General features: G+C 49.9%; 2 protein-coding genes across 2 annotated transcripts; both read left to right on the top strand.

Annotated features, from left to right (window-relative positions):
* Window positions 1-2,083: 2,083 nt before the first annotated feature.
* LOC149748872 (spermatogenesis-associated protein 31E1-like) lies at window positions 2,084-8,831 on the top strand. Its single transcript, XM_089912606.1, has 5 exons — window positions 2,084-2,188; window positions 2,762-2,899; window positions 3,888-3,945; window positions 4,533-4,593; window positions 4,751-8,831. Exons 1-5 carry the CDS (start codon window positions 2,084-2,086, stop codon window positions 8,829-8,831), a joined length of 4,443 nt encoding a protein of 1,480 aa, XP_089768732.1.
* Window positions 8,832-12,574: 3,743 nt separating this feature from the next.
* LOC149748871 (spermatogenesis-associated protein 31E1-like) lies at window positions 12,575-19,675 on the top strand. The gene is made up of 5 exons (XM_089912605.1): window positions 12,575-12,679; window positions 13,253-13,390; window positions 14,372-14,429; window positions 15,017-15,077; window positions 15,235-19,675. The coding sequence occupies exons 1-5, from the start codon at window positions 12,575-12,577 to the stop codon at window positions 19,313-19,315; spliced, it is 4,443 nt and encodes a 1,480-aa protein (XP_089768731.1). The 3' UTR covers window positions 19,316-19,675.
* The last annotated feature ends 1,629 nt before the right edge of the window (window positions 19,676-21,304 follow it).

Genomic DNA, 21,304 nt, shown 5'->3' with positions numbered 1-21,304 from the left:
TTTAAGCCTGGTAGTCCCAAAGCCGGGGCTGAGATTAACTTTGTTTTTATTGTTTCAAAGACTGTTTGGCACTCTGTAGTCCAAGTAAGGGGCTCAAAATCGTGACCCTTTAAAGCCTCACAGAGGGGCTTTACTATGAGCGCACAGTTCAGGATCCAAATCTGACAGAACGCTGTCATTCCCAGAAACTCCCTCACTTGTCTGCGAGTCTTGGGTGTTCCCACACTTGCAACTGCCTCTTTTCTATCAGGAAAAGGTGCCACTGTCCTGGGGAAATGAGAAAACCCAGATACATGACTTGTTGCTTACACACTTGGGCCTTTCTCTGGGAGACCTTATATCCAGGACTGGCCAAATAGTTCAGGGTCCTCATGGTATTTTGGAGACACTTATCGTAAGTACGGCCTGCTATGAGCGCATCGTCCACGTATTGGCGTGAGAGCCCTTCATCCAATATTAAGTTTCTAAGGTCCCTGCCGACATTTCCCCAAACAAGGTAGGGGAATTCTTAAACCCTTTAGGCAGGACTGTCCAACAATACTACCGGACTACCTGTGTTTTTGGGTCCTGCCATTCAAAACAAACAGCTGTGCTCTGATTCCTCTGCAATAGGAATGCAGAAAAAAGCATCTTTCGAGTCCAAAACTGAGAACCGACTGTATTCTCCCAGAACAGTTGTAAGCAGAGTGTATGGACTAGGCACAACAGGTTGCAGATCTTGGACTATTTCATTAATAGCTCTCAAGTCTTAGACAAAGTGATACTCTGTTGAGTCTGGCTCTTTGACCAGGAGGACAGCAGTACTATATGGGGACCTGCAAGGCATCATCAGTCCTGTTTTCAAAAACTTTTTGACAATTGGCTGCATTCCCTTTCGGGCCTCTTGACTCAGAGGGCATTGTTTTAGATTAGGTGTCCCAGCACCCCTTTTTAACAGGATTTGTGTTAGCCATGCATTTTTGTCCTTCCCTGGGGTGCCATCAGGCCCACACTTCTGGCCTTACCTTTCCGTAGACCTCGGGGGGAGAGAGCTCTGTCCCCTTTTCTGGGGCACCCATGAGTGCCATCTGTAGGCTTACAGCATGCTCCATTGGGACCCTGATGTCAAGCTGTTCTGGCAAAAAAGTTGCTTGAGCATTTAACTTACAAAGGAGATCTCGGCCCGAAACAGGGACTGGACATGCTGGCATATATAAGAAACTGTGTTTCGGGCTGAGGTCCCCTAAATGGCATCCTAGAGGTTGTAAGAAAGGATGATTTTGTACTTCTCCAGAAACTCCCATAACTGAGATGGGTAGACATGTTTTCTGTGCCACCTTGATGTTTACCACAGAGTATGTTGCACCCTAACCTATCAGAAAGTCAATCAACTTGTCCCCGACTGTCAAACTTACGAGGGCTCCTGTGGGGAAATCGGAATTGGGAGCCTCAAGTCCAAGGAAGCCCCCGGGCCTCTTCATTCATCTGTCGACCATATGAGAGGCTCCCATCTTTCTTTTGTTGTTTTCTTTCTTAGTTTTTAGCTTAGGGCAATGTTTTTTCCAACGCCCTTCCTCTTTATAGTAAACACATTGTTCCTTCCCCAATGGCGGCTTACCTCTCTTCAGGTTAATCGCCTTCCAGGAATCCAATGCTGCTGCCAGAAAAGCTGTGTTCCATCTTGCATCCTCTTACTTCTGTCGTTGTTCCCCGTTGTTGAACACTTTAAAAGCAACATCTACTAACTGAGAAGGGTTCATTCCAAATGCACCATCTAACTTTGGTAATTTTCTTCTTATATCTGGGGCGCTTTGCCCAATGAAGGTCATATTTACCGTATTTTCGGGGGCCTCGGGGTCTGTATCCGCGTGGAGCCTCTAAGCTTGATAAAGTCTTTCTAGAGACTCTGATGAATCCTCATGGGGATTTTGGTGTATCTCCTGAATTTTGTTTAAGCTCTTTTGCCTAGGGTATCCCCTTTCAAAGATGAGACACACGTCGTATAATGCTCTAGGTGTGGCATATCTCCATTATTAGGAGCCCAGTCAGGCTCAGCAGTAGGAACCGTCAGATTTACTTCTGGAGTTCCATCTGGATCTGCTAGATGAAGCTGGTGTGCTTCCTCTCTAGTCCTGTCAATGACCGTCCTTCTCTCATCTCCAGGAAGCATCATGTTCATAAGAGTGTGAACGTCTTCCCGAGAGAGATGGTGAGTAGCAAAGACGGACGTGAAAGGTTCAGTCATATGTAGGGGGTCCTCTCAGCAAGGAGGGCTATGGTTTTTCTAATTAAACAAATCTGAAGTTGAGAACTGAAATGTAAATATGCGAGATGAAAAAACGATGGAATTGTGAACAAAGGAGATTCTGAGAGTATAAGTCACTGGGAAACGGCCAAAATCCTGGGAGAATTTCAGAGTTTCAAAGGCTATGAAAATGGTGGGTTCAAGCCGAGATCCCCAAGAGATCTGAGGAACCCGGAAAAATGTGATTTCCAGGTGGAACGAATAGAAAATTGACTAAGGTCTAGAAGACCCATGAGGGTGGAGGGATAGAGCTGTGGGGCGGATGTTTAGGGAGGGGCCGTGGTACAGCCTCCTCCTCTATTACTCCCTCCCACACCCTCAGGAGCCCTTTGTGACCAAACCACAGCTCTATGATAAAGGCCTAGGGCTTTAGTCTCCAAGTACATGCCCTGTGCTCAGTTGCCTGCTGGCAGCCGTGTGATTCAGATAATGGAGAATGCACTCTTTTCTCTGAAAAGCACTTTTGATACTTGGCAGTACTCCAGTTGCACTCTCTGTGTGAGTGACATCATCCTAGCCTTCCTGTGTGGACTGGGGCTCTATTTCCTGTTACTCCGCTACCTCGAGAATAATGTCTCTTCACCACCTCCCAGGAAACAAGAAAACATCAGGAAGGTAAGGAACCCTTGGGCCAGACCCACAAGCACAAGATCCTCTCTTCTTTTCTATCGTTATTTCCACTTTTCTCAGTCAACTACAGAGACTCCTGAAATGGGAAAGAATAGGACATCTATTCTCAAGTATACAACATCATCCCTGTAAGGACAAGCCAGTCTGGGCAGGGGATAGAGTGAACACTAGGATTTCTAACCAAAGCTCTCAGACCAGTTGCCCAGGTATGGTAGAGGGCTCCAGGGCAAGTCTCACACACAGTGACCAGAGGTCGAGGACTGGATACCGAGTTCAATCTCAGCCAGAGGACAGGGCCATGAGCACTGGATCACCAGCTGTGAACAGGTGTCTCGGATGAGGGCTGATCTGCTGGCAGTGCTGAGGCCCTGAGAGCCTCAGAGCCGGCGCTGGAGTGGCCCTGGCCTTGGGAAGCACCTGTTGGAGCTCAGAATGAATCTGTAGTTCAGAGAGAATGTGTGTGTTTTTTGAGCAGAGGAACAGTGACGAAAGAAATCCAGGGTGAATCTCACATTGAAAATCCTTCTTTATGTTCTTCAGAGAAGGAAAACAGAAAATATTTTTATCCTCTTTAAAAATGAGTGAAAAGTAACAAACGTAAGGTAGATAGCTAGTGGGAAGCAGCCGCATGGCACAGGGGTATTGGCTTGGTGCTTTGTGACAGCCTGGGGGGGAGGGGGGGATAGGTAGGGTGGGAGGGAGGGAGACGCAAGAGGGAAGACATATGGGAACACATGTATATGTATAACTGATTCGCTTTGTTATAAAACAGAAACTAACAGACCATTGTAAAGCAATTATACCCCAATAAAGATGTTAAAAAAAAAATGAGTGAAAGGAAAGAAAAACCACAGAGCTCTGTTAGTTAAACGTAGAAAGTCATATTATGTCATGGACACTGAGTGTCTGATGCTTGTCTAGAGAGGGGCGAGTGAGAATTGGGTCCCAGGTCCTCATTTGTTCTGTCTCTCAGCATCAAATGGAGCCGAAGGGGAGACGCAAGATTAACGAGAAAAAGAGAGCTGTGAAAGGTAAGTTGTGCCATTCATCCCTGTGTGCCCCGAGGGTTAGCCCCCATCTCTCTCAGCCCTGAGGGCCCAGCTCCACAGGCTCCGAGGAGGCCAGTGGCAGGGCCTGTCCCTCAAGAAACAGAACCCTCAGGGAGGCTCCTGGGAAGGAGAGCAGAACAACCCAGATACCTCCCAGATTCCATGTGCACAATGAAGTGGTGAGGGGCCTGGAAAAGGGTGTGGCCCAGCAGGGGTGTGTGGGCTACAGCGGACCAATAGCGCCTGGGTTGGGAGGTGGGACCTCCAGGTCCAACCGTGGACAAGTTGTTTAACTTTGCTCAGATTCCTCTGTAAGGTGACCCCTGCCCATTCTCCCCCACATGGAGGATGTGAGGACGGCAAGGGGTAATGGATATGGAAGTACTTTGTAAATGATAAACCCTTTCATGAGCTTCGCCATCGCTGTCAGGGATCATGTGGCTTTGGACGCTGGTGCCTGGGCTGCAATCTCCCAATGGTGTCCCCTTAAAGGGACACTGCACTCAGCCTCCTGTGAGACCCCCTAGGCCCTTGCCTTCACCACCGTGACCCACTCTGCTGATTTCCAGCTTGCAGAAATTCCCTGAAAGAGCTGGAAAAGGCTCGGGACCTGATTTCACTTCTGCAAAGGTAAAGAATCTTTCCCTTCTCTCCTGGGTTCTTCTTCCACCCAAAGCCTATGGTGTGACACCTGGGCTGCAGGGAGCCTGGGGCTGAAATGCGAGGGGGAGCCCTGAGGACAGCGTACGTCTAAAGCCCCGGGGTGAGGGACAGCAGAAGCACTGTGAAGTCAGCACGGGGGCCGTGGAGGGCCGTGGGGCCACAGGGGCCCACCCCTGCCTGCCCTGCCCAGCCCTCCTGGCCCTGGGGGCTCCTGGCTGCAGCTTGTGCCTCATGTCTCCTGCAGCCACCTGGACAAGCTCCCTCACAAGGGCGGCTTCCATCAGCTCTCCTGTCAAGACCCCCTCGGTGAGGTGGGCAAAGCAGCGCCTGCTGCAGCCCACCAGCCCTGCAGGGAACCTGCAGAAGACGATGCTCCTGCCGTGTGCCCATCAGCTGCCCTGGTTCCTCTGACCCAGGGCTCTTTACCTGTGGCGTCCAGCCTGTCAACAGAACCTCAAGACCAATCCAACTTGAAGAGAGTCACCCTTGGCACTGTTGCAAAGAGCTCACCTCCAGGTAATTCTTTTTTGCCATCTACCACTGCAGCCATCTTGAGTCTTGGCCTCGCATGCTATCACATTTTGTTCCTGTCCTTCTGGTGGAAGATTACCAAGGCCTTGTTCTTCCCCACCTCATCACAGAGTAAGTCCTGGCAAGAACACCTGTCCCACCAGCCACCAGGGGCCCCGTTCTCGGGAGGGCCCACAGACAAGCAGGTAGAGACTGGTAGCCCCTTATTTGTCAACCCTGAAGTCCAGAAGCTGCTGGAGCTTCTAGTCACCAAGAAAGTAAAACTAAACACTTGTAAGGAGAAAGAAAAGGATGGGTCATTCTCAGAACAAATGAGCTCAGACTACCACCTGAACACGTCAGGGAATATGTGGAAATCACTGGGTGCTGAGCAGGACAACACAACCCCTCAATCTTTCTGGAACATGAAAGACAAAACAGAGCAGCTAGAGCGGCTACCTGGTCCTCAGCAGCTCTTACACTCCGAGGTCTTGAGGGACCACTTGGAACAGAAATACAGCCAGCTCTACTGGGGTCTCCCCTCTCTGCACAGCGAGGCCCTGCTGGCTGTTCGGAGCTCTGCTCAACAGCAGGCACCCTTTGTTTTATTCAGTGGAGTTTCTCATGGCTTTTCAGTTTCAATTCAACCTGGAATACCTTTAGGTGCTTCCCAGGCCCCAGTCTTGCCCTGCCCGGGGGTCCCACCCCAGCCTTTCACTCAAAACTTGCCTCCCTGCCAGCCCCCACCTCTGGCTCAGATCCAGGCCCAGCTCTACCTCCCATCTTCTCTCCTATCCAGACCACCTTATTCTCCACCCCAGATGAGTACCTGTGGACTAGACTGTCCTACCTTTCAGAACAAGACACTATATTTTATCCCCACTGAAACTCAATGTCTGAAATGCCCCTTGTTGCAGAAGCAACTGAAAAGTGGGGAGCCTTCACCCTCTGTGGTCAAAAGATCTCAGAAAGGCTTTAACCAACTCATTCTCACCCTTCCTCCAGACAGGGGACGCTCTCAGGCCCGAAGGTCAGCAGTTTCCATTCATCATGAGGACTTAATTGGCCCTGATCTCCAGAAGCAACATCTTCAAAAGAGGCTCATCAAAGAGCAAACCAAGAGGGGCCTGGCCCGCAGTATCCACCTGTCTCCGTCTCTGGAATTGAGCTCCTCTCAGTGCCAATTTTTAGGGACTCATCAGGCACAGGGCAAGCAGGGACCCTGGCAGCCCTCTGCTTTTACAGGCAAAAGGAGACTGGACCGACAGAGGACAAGGTCCAGGTGCCCTAGGAGATCCCACAGGAAGGGTCAAATGCAATTCCAACCAGGGCAGGATTTCGGCAAGGGTCTAAGGCCATGTCTCAGGAGGATCTCAAAAGCTTCCTCCAGGACCAGCCTCCCAGTCAAGTTTCTGCAAAGAAACTCTGAAAAGGAGTCAGAAAGATACTTGATGAGGCCCTTGAAGAGTAACTCTGGAAACTGTTTACCCAGTAGCCCAGAGCAGAAACATCTAGAAAAATTCTTGAAAGCCCATCTGAGCACAAAGTCGAGGCAGATTAATCAAGGTATGACGCCTGTGATTGTGCGTCAATCCTGGCTTGCTGCCAACTATGCTTCTTATAAGCCCCACCCTCACGAGGAAATCAGAAATCTAGCATCCTCGAAGTATTGGAAACCCTGTGCAAACTCCTCCCGTGAGCTTTCCTTCCTCAGTCCAAGCATTCGGCAGATGCTGGAAGCACATGTTATAAGCTGGCGGGTAAGGCACAGGTGGGGCTTACCCAACCAGGCCTTTGAGCCCATAAATCTCAAGCCAGGTGGGGCTCAACCCTTGTCCTCTCCAAGGTCCACCTTTTCCCCCTCTGCCACCTGTCAATCTAGAGCACACTCAAAAGCCAACTTTGCTAATAAGCTCTCTGGAAAACCTCAGCCCCATCAGGGAATGACAGCGATAACAAAAGCAACAGTTCCCACCCTGGTGAGTCCCCTCCCTGTTCCCTCACCTGAGCATACAGAAATCCAGAGGGCCCTGGGAAAGACTTCACCTGGTGACAGGTATGGGCCCTCAGAGGCCCCTCTGACTGGACAGGAGGGCAGACTGCCTTATCAGATGCCCACAGTCAACCTCATGGGCAGAAGCTGGGAGAATGGGACTGTCTTGGGGTTTCCAGCCACTAGGAAAACCCTGTCGCCACCAACAAAGTCAGTTGCCCAACATCCAAAGGAGCCATGCCTTAAAACACAGGTGGCTCAAGGCCGTGCCACTGGTGAGCTCCTTCCAGACTCTCACAGTGACATCCTCCTTCAAGACTATCCCATTGGCGTGCGCCTCCAGGACTTTGCCACCAATGTGCTCCTTCGAGACCATCACACTGATGTGCTCCTTTCTTCAGACATCTTGGCTTCTCACAGGTCTCTTTCTAGTTCCCAGAGGGAACATGCTAGTGAGGACGCACCAGCTTTCCAGGTGGTGCCATATGACCTCAACGTGAGTGAACAGAGCAGCCGGGGCCAGCAGAAATTCAAAACACCACAACTTCAGGACCCATTTAAAAGCCAGAGTGAGATGTCTGCCCCAACTGAGGAGTGGAGGGACCTTAAGAGGCCCCAACCAAAAGAGCATGAAGAAATGAAGAGCCAGAGGGAGATGCTCGCATCAGCTGAGGAGTGGAGGGGTTTCACAAAGCCCCAACCAGGACAGCATGAAGAAACAAAAACCCAGAGCAACATGCCTGCCCCAGCTGAGGAGTGGAGGTGCGTTAGGAGCCTCCAACCAGGAGACCATGAAGAAACGAGAAGCAACCAGCAACAACAGGAACCCAGGAAGCCAAAAGTTAGGGACCCGTGTAAGGGCCAGTTTGCCTCGACTGAGGGGAGGGAGGACAATTGGAAGCCCAAACCAGGAGAGTATAAAGAAAGGTCTTCAGGACTAAAGGCTTCGCAAGCAAGTGGGATGAGCCACGCTTCTCAGGTCAGGGAAAGAGGAGAGTCCCTTGGGAGCAAACACCCCCAGCTCTCACCAGGGAAGAGACAGCTTTCACCAGAAAGCCAAAAAAGAATGAGGCAGTACGTTAGCCACGATAAAAGAGGCAAAGGAATAGAAGAATCCCTTCAAAAGGGCAAGCCTGCATCAGCCACTGCTCACCAGCAGAAACCAATCGAAGGCAAACCTGTTGTAGAGAGCAGGGCTATCGACCCTTGTGCGATTGCAAGAGCTGTTGGACAGGTCCTAAGAGAGAAACTGGGGCTTCACCAAGGACTCTGTGCCTCAAAGTTAAATCAGCACCCAGAACAGCTCCAGGCCCCAGCAGAGGGGCATTCCCACTACCACAGGGTTCTCTCCTCTTCAGAACAGAGACGGGTGTTGAAAGATACAGCCTACAGGCACCAAGCCAGCCCCAAGGACCACAGCTACCTTAACAAGAGCAGGCATACCACAGGCAGGGGCGACAAGTTAGCCTTCCCACCCAGGGAACTGGAGTCCCCAGTCAGACGCTGCCAGCATGGACCAAGGGTGGCCGGTGGCTCAGGCCACCTGCGCCATCACCCAACATGTCCTCAAAAATGTGTTCCCTCTGGTCAGCCAGAGTGCGCTTCTCATGCCTTTCCTGGGAGGAAAGTAGTGCCAAAAAAAGTTCAGTTCATGGAAAGAAAACCTGCTTCTTCTCACGTTAACCGATCATCTATGTGCTAACGGCTTCTCTTCCTACCACAATTTTCATTCTTTCCCAAAATACATGTTTTTTCTCTTGAGAGGTGGTGGTCTCGGTCTGTGCCCTGCTGGGGGGAAGGGAAGGGATCAGGGTCCACTCTTCCCAGGTGCCTGCTCTGGCTTCCAGATGGGATGGGGCCATGGAGGGAGGTTGACCCCAGCGTGCAATACTCATCCTCACCTCAATTCCCTCACTGCACTTAAGTTTCCATAATAGCAGCATTACAGAAACAAGCAACAGCGTTCAGGACGTGTCAAGGTGAACTAAACCTAAAGACCTCCCCCTTCTCAGGAACCGGCTCAGTCCTCTCCTGCTCTCTCTCTACCTTGAACTTGTGGGACTGTAGGGGAGGGGTTTGCAGAGGCTGAAATTCCCCTCAGGCTCCAGAAAGTGTCACAGACAAGTTCACATGTCAGAATAAGGAGGGGAGTTTGGAGGCAGTGCTATTCAGAGATTTTTATGGAGGCTTCATTACGTAGGAATAGTTGCTATTAGTAATTAAGTGAACCTCCGGCTCCCCCACACCTCCCTAGAGGTCAAGGGGTGTGCCTTAACGTCACAGCCCTCTAGTGACTTGAGTGGTATCCCTGGCAACAAGCCTACTTCCTCAGGGGGGGTTCCAAAAGTCACCTCATTAACATGAATTCAAGCATGGTTGAAGTGGCTTGTTATGAGTAACAAAAGACAACTTAATCTCTCTTATTACTTGGGAATTTGCAGGGCTTTTAGGAACTCTGTGCCAGGAACAGGGATGAAGACCGAGTATTTCTTTCTTATAAATCACAATATCGTACTATGCTACTAAGGTGTAAGAACAGACATCATAAGAATAAAAAAACCTTGAAAGTACAATGGAATACAACTGAGAGGCCAGAAACAAACCCTCACGTTTAGAGACAACTGAATTTCAACAAGGGTGCCACAATTCCATCAGAAAACTAATACTCTTTTCAATAAATGGTTTTAGAACACCTGAATATTCCCATGCAAAAGAATGAAGTTGTACCTCTGCCTCACACCATCTATAAAAATTAACTCGAAATGAGTAACAGACCTAAATGGAAAGACTAAAGGCTTTTGCTACAACAATCTTTTCAAGAGTTACCAACGCATACCCAGTGTGCCACCTACACCTTGGTCCATGAAGCTGCTTCCATCAGTGAGCAGCTCTATATATGGCTCTGCCAAGGGTTGGTCCGTTAAGTCTGGTCTGCCAGAGTACACTAACTTGATGACATGTAGGCAGTCATGCTCTGGGGATTGTGCAGCATCACCTGGGAGCAATGTGGCTAGATTTAGGGCTGAAGTGACCTGAAGTCTTACGTTGGGATTGTCTCATAGAATGGCTTGCTACTTTCCCATTCTCCCAGAAGTAAGCCAATGACCCCCTTCTTGTTCCAGTAAAGAAAGAACATGGTGAGGGACATACACAGTGGTGGGTTGCCCCACGGTGAACTTCTCAGCTTCCTGAAGTATGTCACAAGTAGCTTCTACAGCCTGAAGGCAAGGGGGCCATCCCTTAACAGTCTGTTCTAGTTGTTCTGAGAAGTAGGCAACGGGTCAAGGGATATTTCCCAGAGTTTGAATTAACACCTGAGACTTACGCCTTGTCTCCCATGGACATGCAATATGAAAGGATTCTTTAAGCCTGGTAGTCCCAAAGCCGGGGCTGAGATTAACTTTGTTTTTATTGTTTCAAAGACTGTTTGGCACTCTGTAGTCCAAGTAAGGGGCTCAAAATCGTGACCCTTTAAAGCCTCACAGAGGGGCTTTACTATGAGCGCACAGTTCAGGATCCAAATCTGACAGAACGCTGTCATTCCCAGAAACTCCCTCACTTGTCTGCGAGTCTTGGGTGTTCCCACACTTGCAACTGCCTCTTTTCTATCAGGAAAAGGTGCCACTGTCCTGGGGAAATGAGAAAACCCAGATACATGACTTGTTGCTTACACACTTGGGCCTTTCTCTGGGAGACCTTATATCCAGGACTGGCCAAATAGTTCAGGGTCCTCATGGTATTTTGGAGACACTTATCGTAAGTACGGCCTGCTATGAGCGCATCGTCCACGTATTGGCGTGAGAGCCCTTCATCCAATATTAAGTTTCTAAGGTCCCTGCCGACATTTCCCCAAACAAGGTAGGGGAATTCTTAAACCCTTTAGGCAGGACTGTCCAACAATACTACCGGACTACCTGTGTTTTTGGGTCCTGCCATTCAAAACAAACAGCTGTGCTCTGATTCCTCTGCAATAGGAATGCAGAAAAAAGCATCTTTCGAGTCCAAAACTGAGAACCGACTGTATTCTCCCAGAACAGTTGTAAGCAGAGTGTATGGACTAGGCACAACAGGTTGCAGATCTTGGACTATTTCATTAATAGCTCTCAAGTCTTAGACAAAGTGATACTCTGTTGAGTCTGGCTCTTTGACCAGGAGGACAGCAGTACTATATGGGGACCTGCAAGGCATCATCAGTCCTGTTTTCAAAAACTTTTTGACAATTGGCTGCATTCCCTTTCGGGCCTCTTGACTCAGAGGGCATTGTTTTAGATTAGGTGTCCCAGCACCCCTTTTTAACAGGATTTGTGTTAGCCATGCATTTTTGTCCTTCCCTGGGGTGCCATCAGGCCCACACTTCTGGCCTTACCTTTCCGTAGACCTCGGGGGGAGAGAGCTCTGTCCCCTTTTCTGGGGCACCCATGAGTGCCATCTGTAGGCTTACAGCATGCTCCATTGGGACCCTGATGTCAAGCTGTTCTGGCAAAAAAGTTGCTTGAGCATTTAACTTACAAAGGAGATCTCGGCCCGAAACAGGGACTGGACATGCTGGCATATATAAGAAACTGTGTTTCGGGCTGAGGTCCCCTAAATGGCATCCTAGAGGTTGTAAGAAAGGATGATTTTGTACTTCTCCAGAAACTCCCATAACTGAGATGGGTAGACATGTTTTCTGTGCCACCTTGATGTTTACCACAGAGTATGTTGCACCCTAACCTATCAGAAAGTCAATCAACTTGTCCCCGACTGTCAAACTTACGAGGGCTCCTGTGGGGAAATCGGAATTGGGAGCCTCAAGTCCAAGGAAGCCCCCGGGCCTCTTCATTCATCTGTCGACCATATGAGAGGCTCCCATCTTTCTTTTGTTGTTTTCTTTCTTAGTTTTTAGCTTAGGGCAATGTTTTTTCCAACGCCCTTCCTCTTTATAGTAAACACATTGTTCCTTCCCCAATGGCGGCTTACCTCTCTTCAGGTTAATCGCCTTCCAGGAATCCAATGCTGCTGCCAGAAAAGCTGTGTTCCATCTTGCATCCTCTTACTTCTGTCATTGTTCCCCGTTGTTGAACACTTTAAAAGCAACATCTACTAACTGAGAAGGGTTCATTCCAAATGCACCATCTAACTTTGGTAATTTTCTTCTTGTATCTGGGGCGCTTTGCCCAATGAAGGTCATATTTACCGTATTTTCGGGGGCCTCGGGGTCTGTATCCGCGTGGAGCCTCTAAGCTTGATAAAGTCTTTCTAGAGACTCTGATGAATCCTCATGGGGATTTTGGTGTATCTCCTGAATTTTGTTTAAGCTCTTTTGCCTAGGGTATCCCCTTTCAAAGATGAGACACACGTCGTATAATGCTCTAGGTGTGGCATATCTCCATTATTAGGAGCCCAGTCAGGCTCAGCAGTAGGAACCGTCAGATTTACTTCTGGAGTTCCATCTGGATCTGCTAGATGAAGCTGGTGTGCTTCCTCTCTAGTCCTGTCAATGACCGTCCTTCTCTCATCTCCAGGAAGCATCATGTTCATAAGAGTGTGAACGTCTTCCCGAGAGAGATGGTGAGTAGCAAAGACGGACGTGAAAGGTTCAGTCATATGTAGGGGGTCCTCTCAGCAAGGAGGGCTATGGTTTTTCTAATTAAACAAATCTGAAGTTGAGAACTGAAATGTAAATATGCGAGATGAAAAAACGATGGAATTGTGAACAAAGGAGATTCTGAGAGTATAAGTCACTGGGAAACGGCCAAAATCCTGGGAGAATTTCAGAGTTTCAAAGGCTATGAAAATGGTGGGTTCAAGCCGAGATCCCCAAGAGATCTGAGGAACCCGGAAAAATGTGATTTCCAGGTGGAACGAATAGAAAATTGACTAAGGTCTAGAAGACCCATGAGGGTGGAGGGATAGAGCTGTGGGGCGGATGTTTAGGGAGGGGCCGTGGTACAGCCTCCTCCTCTATTACTCCCTCCCACACCCTCAGGAGCCCTTTGTGACCAAACCACAGCTCTATGATAAAGGCCTAGGGCTTTAGTCTCCAAGTACATGCCCTGTGCTCAGTTGCCTGCTGGCAGCCGTGTGATTCAGATAATGGAGAATGCTCTCTTTTCTCTGAAAAGCACTTTTGATACTTGGCAGTACTCCAGTTGCACTCTCTGTGTGAGTGACATCATCCTAGCCTTCCTGTGTGGACTGGGGCTCTATTTCCTGTTACTTCGCTACCTCGAGAATAATGTCTCTTCACCACCTCCCAGGAAACAAGAAAACATCAGGAAGGTAAGGAACCCTTGGGCCAGACCCACAAGCACAAGATCCTCTCTTCTTTTCTATCGTTATTTCCACTTTTCTCAGTCAACTACAGAGACTCCTGAAATGGGAAAGAATAGGACATCTATTCTCAAGTATACAACATCATCCCTGTAAGGACAAGCCAGTCTGGGCAGGGGATAGAGTGAACACTAGGATTTCTAACCAAAGCTCTCAGACCAGTTGCCCAGGTATGGTAGAGGGCTCCAGGGCAAGTCTCACACACAGTGACCAGAGGTCGAGGACTGGATACCGAGTTCAATCTCAGCCAGAGGACAGGCCCATGAGCACTGGATCACCAGCTGTGAACAGGTGTCTCGGATGAGGGCTGATCTGCTGGCAGTGCTGAGGCCCTGAGAGCCTCAGAGCCGGCGCTGGAGTGGCCCTGGCCTTGGGAAGCACCTGTTGGAGCTCAGAATGAATCCGTAGTTCAGAGAGAATGTGTGTGTTTGAGGAACAGTGACGAAAGAAATCCAGGGTGAATCTCACATTGAAAATCCTTCTTTATGTTCTTCAGAGAAGGAAAACAGAAAATATTTTTATCCTCTTTAAAAATGAGTGAAAAGTAACAAACGTAAGGTAGATAGCTAGTGGGAAGCAGCCGCATGGCACAGGGGTATTGGCTTGGTGCTTTGTGACAGCCTGGGGGGGAGGGGGGGATAGGTAGGGTGGGAGGGAGGGAGACGCAAGAGGGAAGACATATGGGAACACATGTATATGTATAACTGATTCGCTTTGTTATAAAACAGAAACTAACAGACCATTGTAAAGCAATTATACCCCAATAAAGATGTTAAAAAAAAAAATGAGTGAAAGGAAAGAAAAACCACAGAGCTCTGTTAGTTAAACGTAGAAAGTCATATTATGTCATGGACACTGAGTGTCTGATGCTTGTCTAGAGAGGGGCGAGTGAGAATTGGGTCCCAGGTCCTCATTTGTTCTGTCTCTCAGCATCAAATGGAGCCGAAGGGGAGACGCAAGATTAACGAGAAAAAGAGAGCTGTGAAAGGTAAGTTGTGCCATTCATCCCTGTGTGCCCCGAGGGTTAGCCCCCATCTCTCTCAGCCCTGAGGGCCCAGCTCCACAGGCTCCGAGGAGGCCAGTGGCAGGGCCTGTCCCTCAAGAAACAGAACCCTCAGGGAGGCTCCTGGGAAGGAGAGCAGAACAACCCAGATACCTCCCAGATTCCATGTGCACAATGAAGTGGTGAGGGGCCTGGAAAAGGGTGTGGCCCAGCAGGGGTGTGTGGGCTACAGCGGACCAATAGCGCCTGGGTTGGGAGGTGGGACCTCCAGGTCCAACCGTGGACAAGTTGTTTAACTTTGCTCAGATTCCTCTGTAAGGTGACCCCTGCCCATTCTCCCCCACATGGAGGATGTGAGGACGGCAAGGGGTAATGGATATGGAAGTACTTTGTAAATGATAAACCCTTTCATGAGCTTCGCCATCGCTGTCAGGGATCATGTGGCTTTGGACGCTGGTGCCTGGGCTGCAATCTCCCAATGGTGTCCCCTTAAAGGGACACTGCACTCAGCCTCCTGTGAGACCCCCTAGGCCCTTGCCTTCACCACCGTGACCCACTCTGCTGATTTCCAGCTTGCAGAAATTCCCTGAAAGAGCTGGAAAAGGCTCGGGACCTGATTTCACTTCTGCAAAGGTAAAGAATCTTTCCCTTCTCTCCTGGGTTCTTCTTCCACCCAAAGCCTATGGTGTGACACCTGGGCTGCAGCGAGCCTGGGGCTGAAATGCGAGGGGGAGCCCTGAGGACAGCGTACGTCTAAAGCCCCGGGGTGAGGGACAGCAGAAGCACTGTGAAGTCAGCACGGGGGCCGTGGAGGGCCGTGGGGCCACAGGGGCCCACCCCTGCCTGCCCTGCCCAGCCCTCCTGGCCCTGGGGGCTCCTGGCTGCAGCTTGTGCCTCATGTCTCCTGCAGCCACCTGGACAAGCTCCCTCACAAGGGCGGCTTCCATCAGCTCTCCTGTCAAGACCCCCTCGGTGAGGTGGGCAAAGCAGCGCCTGCTGCAGCCCACCAGCCCTGCAGGGAACCTGCAGAAGACGATGCTCCTGCCGTGTGCCCATCAGCTGCCCTGGTTCCTCTGACCCAGGGCTCTTTACCTGTGGCGTCCAGCCTGTCAACAGAACCTCAAGACCAATCCAACTTGAAGAGAGTCACCCTTGGCACTGTTGCAAAGAGCTCACCTCCAGGTAATTCTTTTTTGCCATCTACCACTGCAGCCATCTTGAGTCTTGGCCTCGCATGCTATCACATTTTGTTCCTGTCCTTCTGGTGGAAGATTACCAAGGCCTTGTTCTTCCCCACCTCATCACAGAGTAAGTCCTGGCAAGAACACCTGTCCCACCAGCCACCAGGGGCCCCGTTCTCGGGAGGGCCCACAGACAAGCAGGTAGAGACTGGTAGCCCCTTATTTGTCAACCCTGAAGTCCAGAAGCTGCTGGAGCTTCTAGTCACCAAGAAAGTAAAACTAAACACTTGTAAGGAGAAAGAAAAGGATGGGTCATTCTCAGAACAAATGAGCTCAGACTACCACCTGAACACGTCAGGGAATATGTGGAAATCACTGGGTGCTGAGCAGGACAACACAACCCCTCAATCTTTCTGGAACATGAAAGACAAAACAGAGCAGCTAGAGCGGCTACCTGGTCCTCAGCAGCTCTTACACTCCGAGGTCTTGAGGGACCACTTGGAACAGAAATACAGCCAGCTCTACTGGGGTCTCCCCTCTCTGCACAGCGAGGCCCTGCTGGCTGTTCGGAGCTCTGCTCAACAGCAGGCACCCTTTGTTTTATTCAGTGGAGTTTCTCATGGCTTTTCAGTTTCAATTCAACCTGGAATACCTTTAGGTGCTTCCCAGGCCCCAGTCTTGCCCTGCCCGGGGGTCCCACCCCAGCCTTTCACTCAAAACTTGCCTCCCTGCCAGCCCCCACCTCTGGCTCAGATCCAGGCCCAGCTCTACCTCCCATCTTCTCTCCTATCCAGACCACCTTATTCTCCACCCCAGATGAGTACCTGTGGACTAGACTGTCCTACCTTTCAGAACAAGACACTATATTTTATCCCCACTGAAACTCAATGTCTGAAATGCCCCTTGTTGCAGAAGCAACTGAAAAGTGGGGAGCCTTCACCCTCTGTGGTCAAAAGATCTCAGAAAGGCTTTAACCAACTCATTCTCACCCTTCCTCCAGACAGGGGACGCTCTCAGGCCCGAAGGTCAGCAGTTTCCATTCATCATGAGGACTTAATTGGCCCTGATCTCCAGAAGCAACATCTTCAAAAGAGGCTCATCAAAGAGCAAACCAAGAGGGGCCTGGCCCGCAGTATCCACCTGTCTCCGTCTCTGGAATTGAGCTCCTCTCAGTGCCAATTTTTAGGGACTCATCAGGCACAGGGCAAGCAGGGACCCTGGCAGCCCTCTGCTTTTACAGGCAAAAGGAGACTGGACCGACAGAGGACAAGGTCCAGGTGCCCTAGGAGATCCCACAGGAAGGGTCAAATGCAATTCCAACCAGGGCAGGATTTCGGCAAGGGTCTAAGGCCATGTCTCAAGAGGATCTCAAAAGCTTCCTCCAGGACCAGCCTCCCAGTCAAGTTTCTGCAAAGAAACTCTGAAAAGGAGTCAGAAAGATACTTGATGAGGCCCTTGAAGAGTAACTCTGGAAACTGTTTACCCAGTAGCCCAGAGCAGAAACATCTAGAAAAATTCTTGAAAGCCCATCTGAGCACAAAGTCGAGGCAGATTAATCAAGGTATGACGCCTGTGATTGTGCGTCAATCCTGGCTTGCTGCCAACTATGCTTCTTATAAGCCCCACCCTCACGAGGAAATCAGAAATCTAGCATCCTCGAAGTATTGGAAACCCTGTGCAAACTCCTCCCGTGAGCTTTCCTTCCTCAGTCCAAGCATTCGGCAGATGCTGGAAGCACATGTTATAAGCTGGCGGGTAAGGCACAGGTGGGGCTTACCCAACCAGGCCTTTGAGCCCATAAATCTCAAGCCAGGTGGGGCTCAACCCTTGTCCTCTCCAAGGTCCACCTTTTCCCCCTCTGCCACCTGTCAATCTAGAGCACACTCAAAAGCCAACTTTGCTAATAAGCTCTCTGGAAAACCTCAGCCCCATCAGGGAATGACAGCGATAACAAAAGCAACAGTTCCCACCCTGGTGAGTCCCCTCCCTGTTCCCTCACCTGAGCATACAGAAATCCAGAGGGCCCTGGGAAAGACTTCACCTGGTGACAGGTATGGGCCCTCAGAGGCCCCTCTGACTGGACAGGAGGGCAGACTGCCTTATCAGATGCCCACAGTCAACCTCATGGGCAGAAGCTGGGAGAATGGGACTGTCTTGGGGTTTCCAGCCACTAGGAAAACCCTGTCGCCACCAACAAAGTCAGTTGCCCAACATCCAAAGGAGCCATGCCTTAAAACACAGGTGGCTCAAGGCCGTGCCACTGGTGAGCTCCTTCCAGACTCTCACAGTGACATCCTCCTTCAAGACTATCCCATTGGCGTGCGCCTCCAGGACTTTGCCACCAATGTGCTCCTTCGAGACCATCACACTGATGTGCTCCTTTCTTCAGACATCTTGGCTTCTCACAGGTCTCTTTCTAGTTCCCAGAGGGAACATGCTAGTGAGGACGCACCAGCTTTCCAGGTGGTGCCATATGACCTCAACGTGAGTGAACAGAGCAGCCGGGGCCAGCAGAAATTCAAAACACCACAACTTCAGGACCCATTTAAAAGCCAGAGTGAGATGTCTGCCCCAACTGAGGAGTGGAGGGACCTTAAGAGGCCCCAACCAAAAGAGCATGAAGAAATGAAGAGCCAGAGGGAGATGCTCGCACCAGCTGAGGAGTGGAGGGGTTTCACGAAGCCCCAACCAGGACAGCATGAAGAAACAAAAAGCCAGAGCAACATGCCTGCCCCAGCTGAGGAGTGGAGGTGCGTTAGGAGCCTCCAACCAGGAGACCATGAAGAAACGAGAAGCAACCAGCAACAACAGGAACCCAGGAAGCCAAAAGTTAGGGACCCGTGTAAGGGCCAGTTTGCCTCGACTGAGGGGAGGGAGGACAATTGGAAGCCCAAACCAGGAGAGTATAAAGAAAGGTCTTCAGGACTAAAGGCTTCGCAAGCAAGTGGGATGAGCCACGCTTCTCAGGTCAGGGAAAGAGGAGAGTCCCTTGGGAGCAAACACCCCCAGCTCTCACCAGGGAAGAGACAGCTTTCACCAGAAAGCCAAAAAAGGATGAGGCAGTACGTTAGCCATGATAAAAGAGGCAAAGGAATAGAAGAATCCCTTCAAAAGGGCAAGCCTGCATCAGCCACTGCTCACCAGCAGAAACCAATCGAAGGCAAACCTGTTGTAGAGAGCAGGGCTATCGACCCTTGTGCGATTGCAAGAGCTGTTGGACAGGTCCTAAGAGAGAAACTGGGGCTTCACCAAGGACTCTGTGCCTCAAAGTTAAATCAGCACCCAGAACAGCTCCAGGCCCCAGCAGAGGGGCATTCCCACTACCACAGGGTTCTCTCCTCTTCAGAACAGAGACGGGTGTTGAAAGATACAGCCTACAGGCACCAAGCCAGCCCCAAGGACCACAGCTACCTTAACAAGAGCAGGCATACCACAGGCAGGGGCGACAAGTTAGCCTTCCCACCCAGGGAACTGGAGTCCCCAGTCAGACGCTGCCAGCATGGACCAAGGGTGGCCGGTGGCTCAGGCCACCTGCGCCATCACCCAACATGTCCTCAAAAATGTGTTCCCTCTGGTCAGCCAGAGTGCGCTTCTCATGCCTTTCCTGGGAGGAAAGTAGTGCCAAAAAAAGTTCAGTTCATGGAAAGAAAACCTGCTTCTTCTCACGTTAACCGATCATCTATGTGCTAATGGCTTCTCTTCCTACCACAATTTTCATTCTTTCCCAAAATACATGTTTTTTCTCTTGAGAGGTGGTGGTCTCGGTCTGTGCCCTGCTGGGGGGAAGGGAAGGGATCAGGGTCCACTCTTCCCAGGTGCCTGCTCTGGCTTCCAGATGGGATGGGGCCATGGAGGGAGGTTGATCCCAGCGTGCAATACTCATCCTCACCTCAATTCCCTCACTGCACTTAAGTTTCCATAATAGCAGCATTACAGAAACAAGCAACAGCGTTCAGGACGTGTCAAGGTGAACTAAACCTAAAGACCTCCCCCTTCTCAGGAACCGGCTCAGTCCTCTCCTGCTCTCTCTCTACCTTGAACTTGTGGGACTGTAGGGGAGGGGTTTGCAGAGGATGAAATTCCCCTCAGGCTCCAGAAAGTGTCACAGACAAGTTCACATGTCAGAATAAGGAGGGGAGTTTGGGGGCAGTGCTATTCAGAGATTTTTATGGAGGCTTCATTACGTAGGAATAGTTGCTATTAGTAATTAAGTGAACCTCCGGCTCCCCCACACCTCCCTAGAGGTCCAGGGGTGTGCCTTAACGTCACAGCCCTCTAGTGACTTGAGTGGTATCCCTGGCAACAAGCCTACTTCCTCAGGGGGGGTTCCAAAAGTCACCTCATTAACATGAATTCAAGCATGGTTGAAGTGGCTTGTTATGAGTAACAAAAGACAACTTAATCTCTCTTATTACTTGGGAATTTGCAAGGCTTTTAGGAACTCTGTGCCAGGAACAGGGATGAAGACCGAGTATTTCTTTCTTATAAATCACAATATCGTACTATGCTACTAAGGTGTAAGAACAGACATCATAAGAATAAAAAAACCTTGAAAGTACAATGGAATACAACTGAGAGGCCAGAAACAAACCCTCACGTTTAGAGACAACTGAATTTCAACAAGGGTGCCACAATTCCATCAGAAAACTAATACTCTTTTCAATAAATGGCTTTAGAACACCTGAATATTCCCATGCAAAAGAATGAAGTTGTACCTCTGCCTCACACCATCTATAAAAATTAACTCGAAATGAGTAACAGACCTAAATGGAAAGACTAAAGGCTTTTGCTACAACAATCTTTTCAAGAGTTACCAACGCATACCCAGTGTGCCACCTACACCTTGGTCCATGAAGCTGCTTCCATCAGTGAGCAGCTCTACATATGGCTCTGCCAAGGGTTGGTCCGTTAAGTCTGGTCTGCCAGAGTACACTAACTTGATGACATGTAGGCAGTCATGCTCTGGGGATTGTGCAGCATCACCTGGGAGCAATGTGGCTAGATTTAGGGCTGAAGTGACCTGAAGTCTTACGTTGGGATTGTCTCATAGAATGGCTTGCTACTTTCCCATTCTCCCAGAAGTAAGCCAATGACCCCCTTCTTGTTCCAGTAAAGAAAGAACATGGTGAGGGACATACACAGTGGTGGGTTGCCCCACGGTGAACTTCTCAGCTTCCTGAAGTATGTCACAAGTAGCTTCTACAGCCTGAAGGCAAGGGGGCCATCCCTTAACAGTCTGTTCTAGTTGTTCTGAGAAGTAGGCAACGGGTCAAGGGATATTTCCCAGAGTTTGAATTAACACCTGAGACTTACGCCTTGTCTCCCATGGACATGCAATATGAAAGGATTCTTTAAGCCTGGTAGTCCCAAAGCCGGGGCTGAGATTAACTTTGTTTTTATTGTTTCAAAGACTGTTTGGCACTCTGTAGTCCAAGTAAGGGGCTCAAAATCGTGACCCTTTAAAGCCTCACAGAGGGGCTTTACTATGAGCGCACAGTTCAGGATCCAAATCTGACAGAACGCTGTCATTCCCAGAAACTCCCTCACTTGTCTGCGAGTCTTGGGTGTTCCCACACTTGCAACTGCCTCTTTTCTATCAGGAAAAGGTGCCACTGTCCTGGGGAAATGAGAAAACCCAGATACATGACTTGTTGCTTACACACTTGGGCCTTTCTCTGG

This window comes from Delphinapterus leucas, chromosome 6, assembly GCF_059928025.1.
Source record: "Delphinapterus leucas isolate spDelLeu-1000000601 "Yukka" chromosome 6, BTC_Dleu_Yukka2, whole genome shotgun sequence".
Lineage (NCBI taxonomy): Eukaryota > Metazoa > Chordata > Mammalia > Artiodactyla > Monodontidae > Delphinapterus > Delphinapterus leucas.
This window is presented reverse-complemented; position numbering and strand designations above follow the sequence as displayed.

What these genes read in the sequence shown, in the direction of transcription:
- LOC149748872 (XM_089912606.1), top strand. Translation starts at nt 2,084, where the DNA reads ATGAAGCTGGTGTGCTTCCTCTCTAGTCCTGTCAATGACCGTCCTTCT. An exon ending in AACAAGAAAACATCAGGAAG is followed by an intron (nt 2,900 to 3,887) that starts GTAAGGAACCCT and finishes TCTGTCTCTCAG; the next exon opens with CATCAAATGGAGCCGAAGGG. An exon ending in CTGATTTCACTTCTGCAAAG is followed by an intron (nt 4,594 to 4,750) that starts GTAAAGAATCTT and finishes AGAAGCACTGTG; the next exon opens with AAGTCAGCACGGGGGCCGTG.
- LOC149748871 (XM_089912605.1), top strand. Translation starts at nt 12,575, where the DNA reads ATGAAGCTGGTGTGCTTCCTCTCTAGTCCTGTCAATGACCGTCCTTCT. An exon ending in AACAAGAAAACATCAGGAAG is followed by an intron (nt 13,391 to 14,371) that starts GTAAGGAACCCT and finishes TCTGTCTCTCAG; the next exon opens with CATCAAATGGAGCCGAAGGG. An exon ending in CTGATTTCACTTCTGCAAAG is followed by an intron (nt 15,078 to 15,234) that starts GTAAAGAATCTT and finishes AGAAGCACTGTG; the next exon opens with AAGTCAGCACGGGGGCCGTG.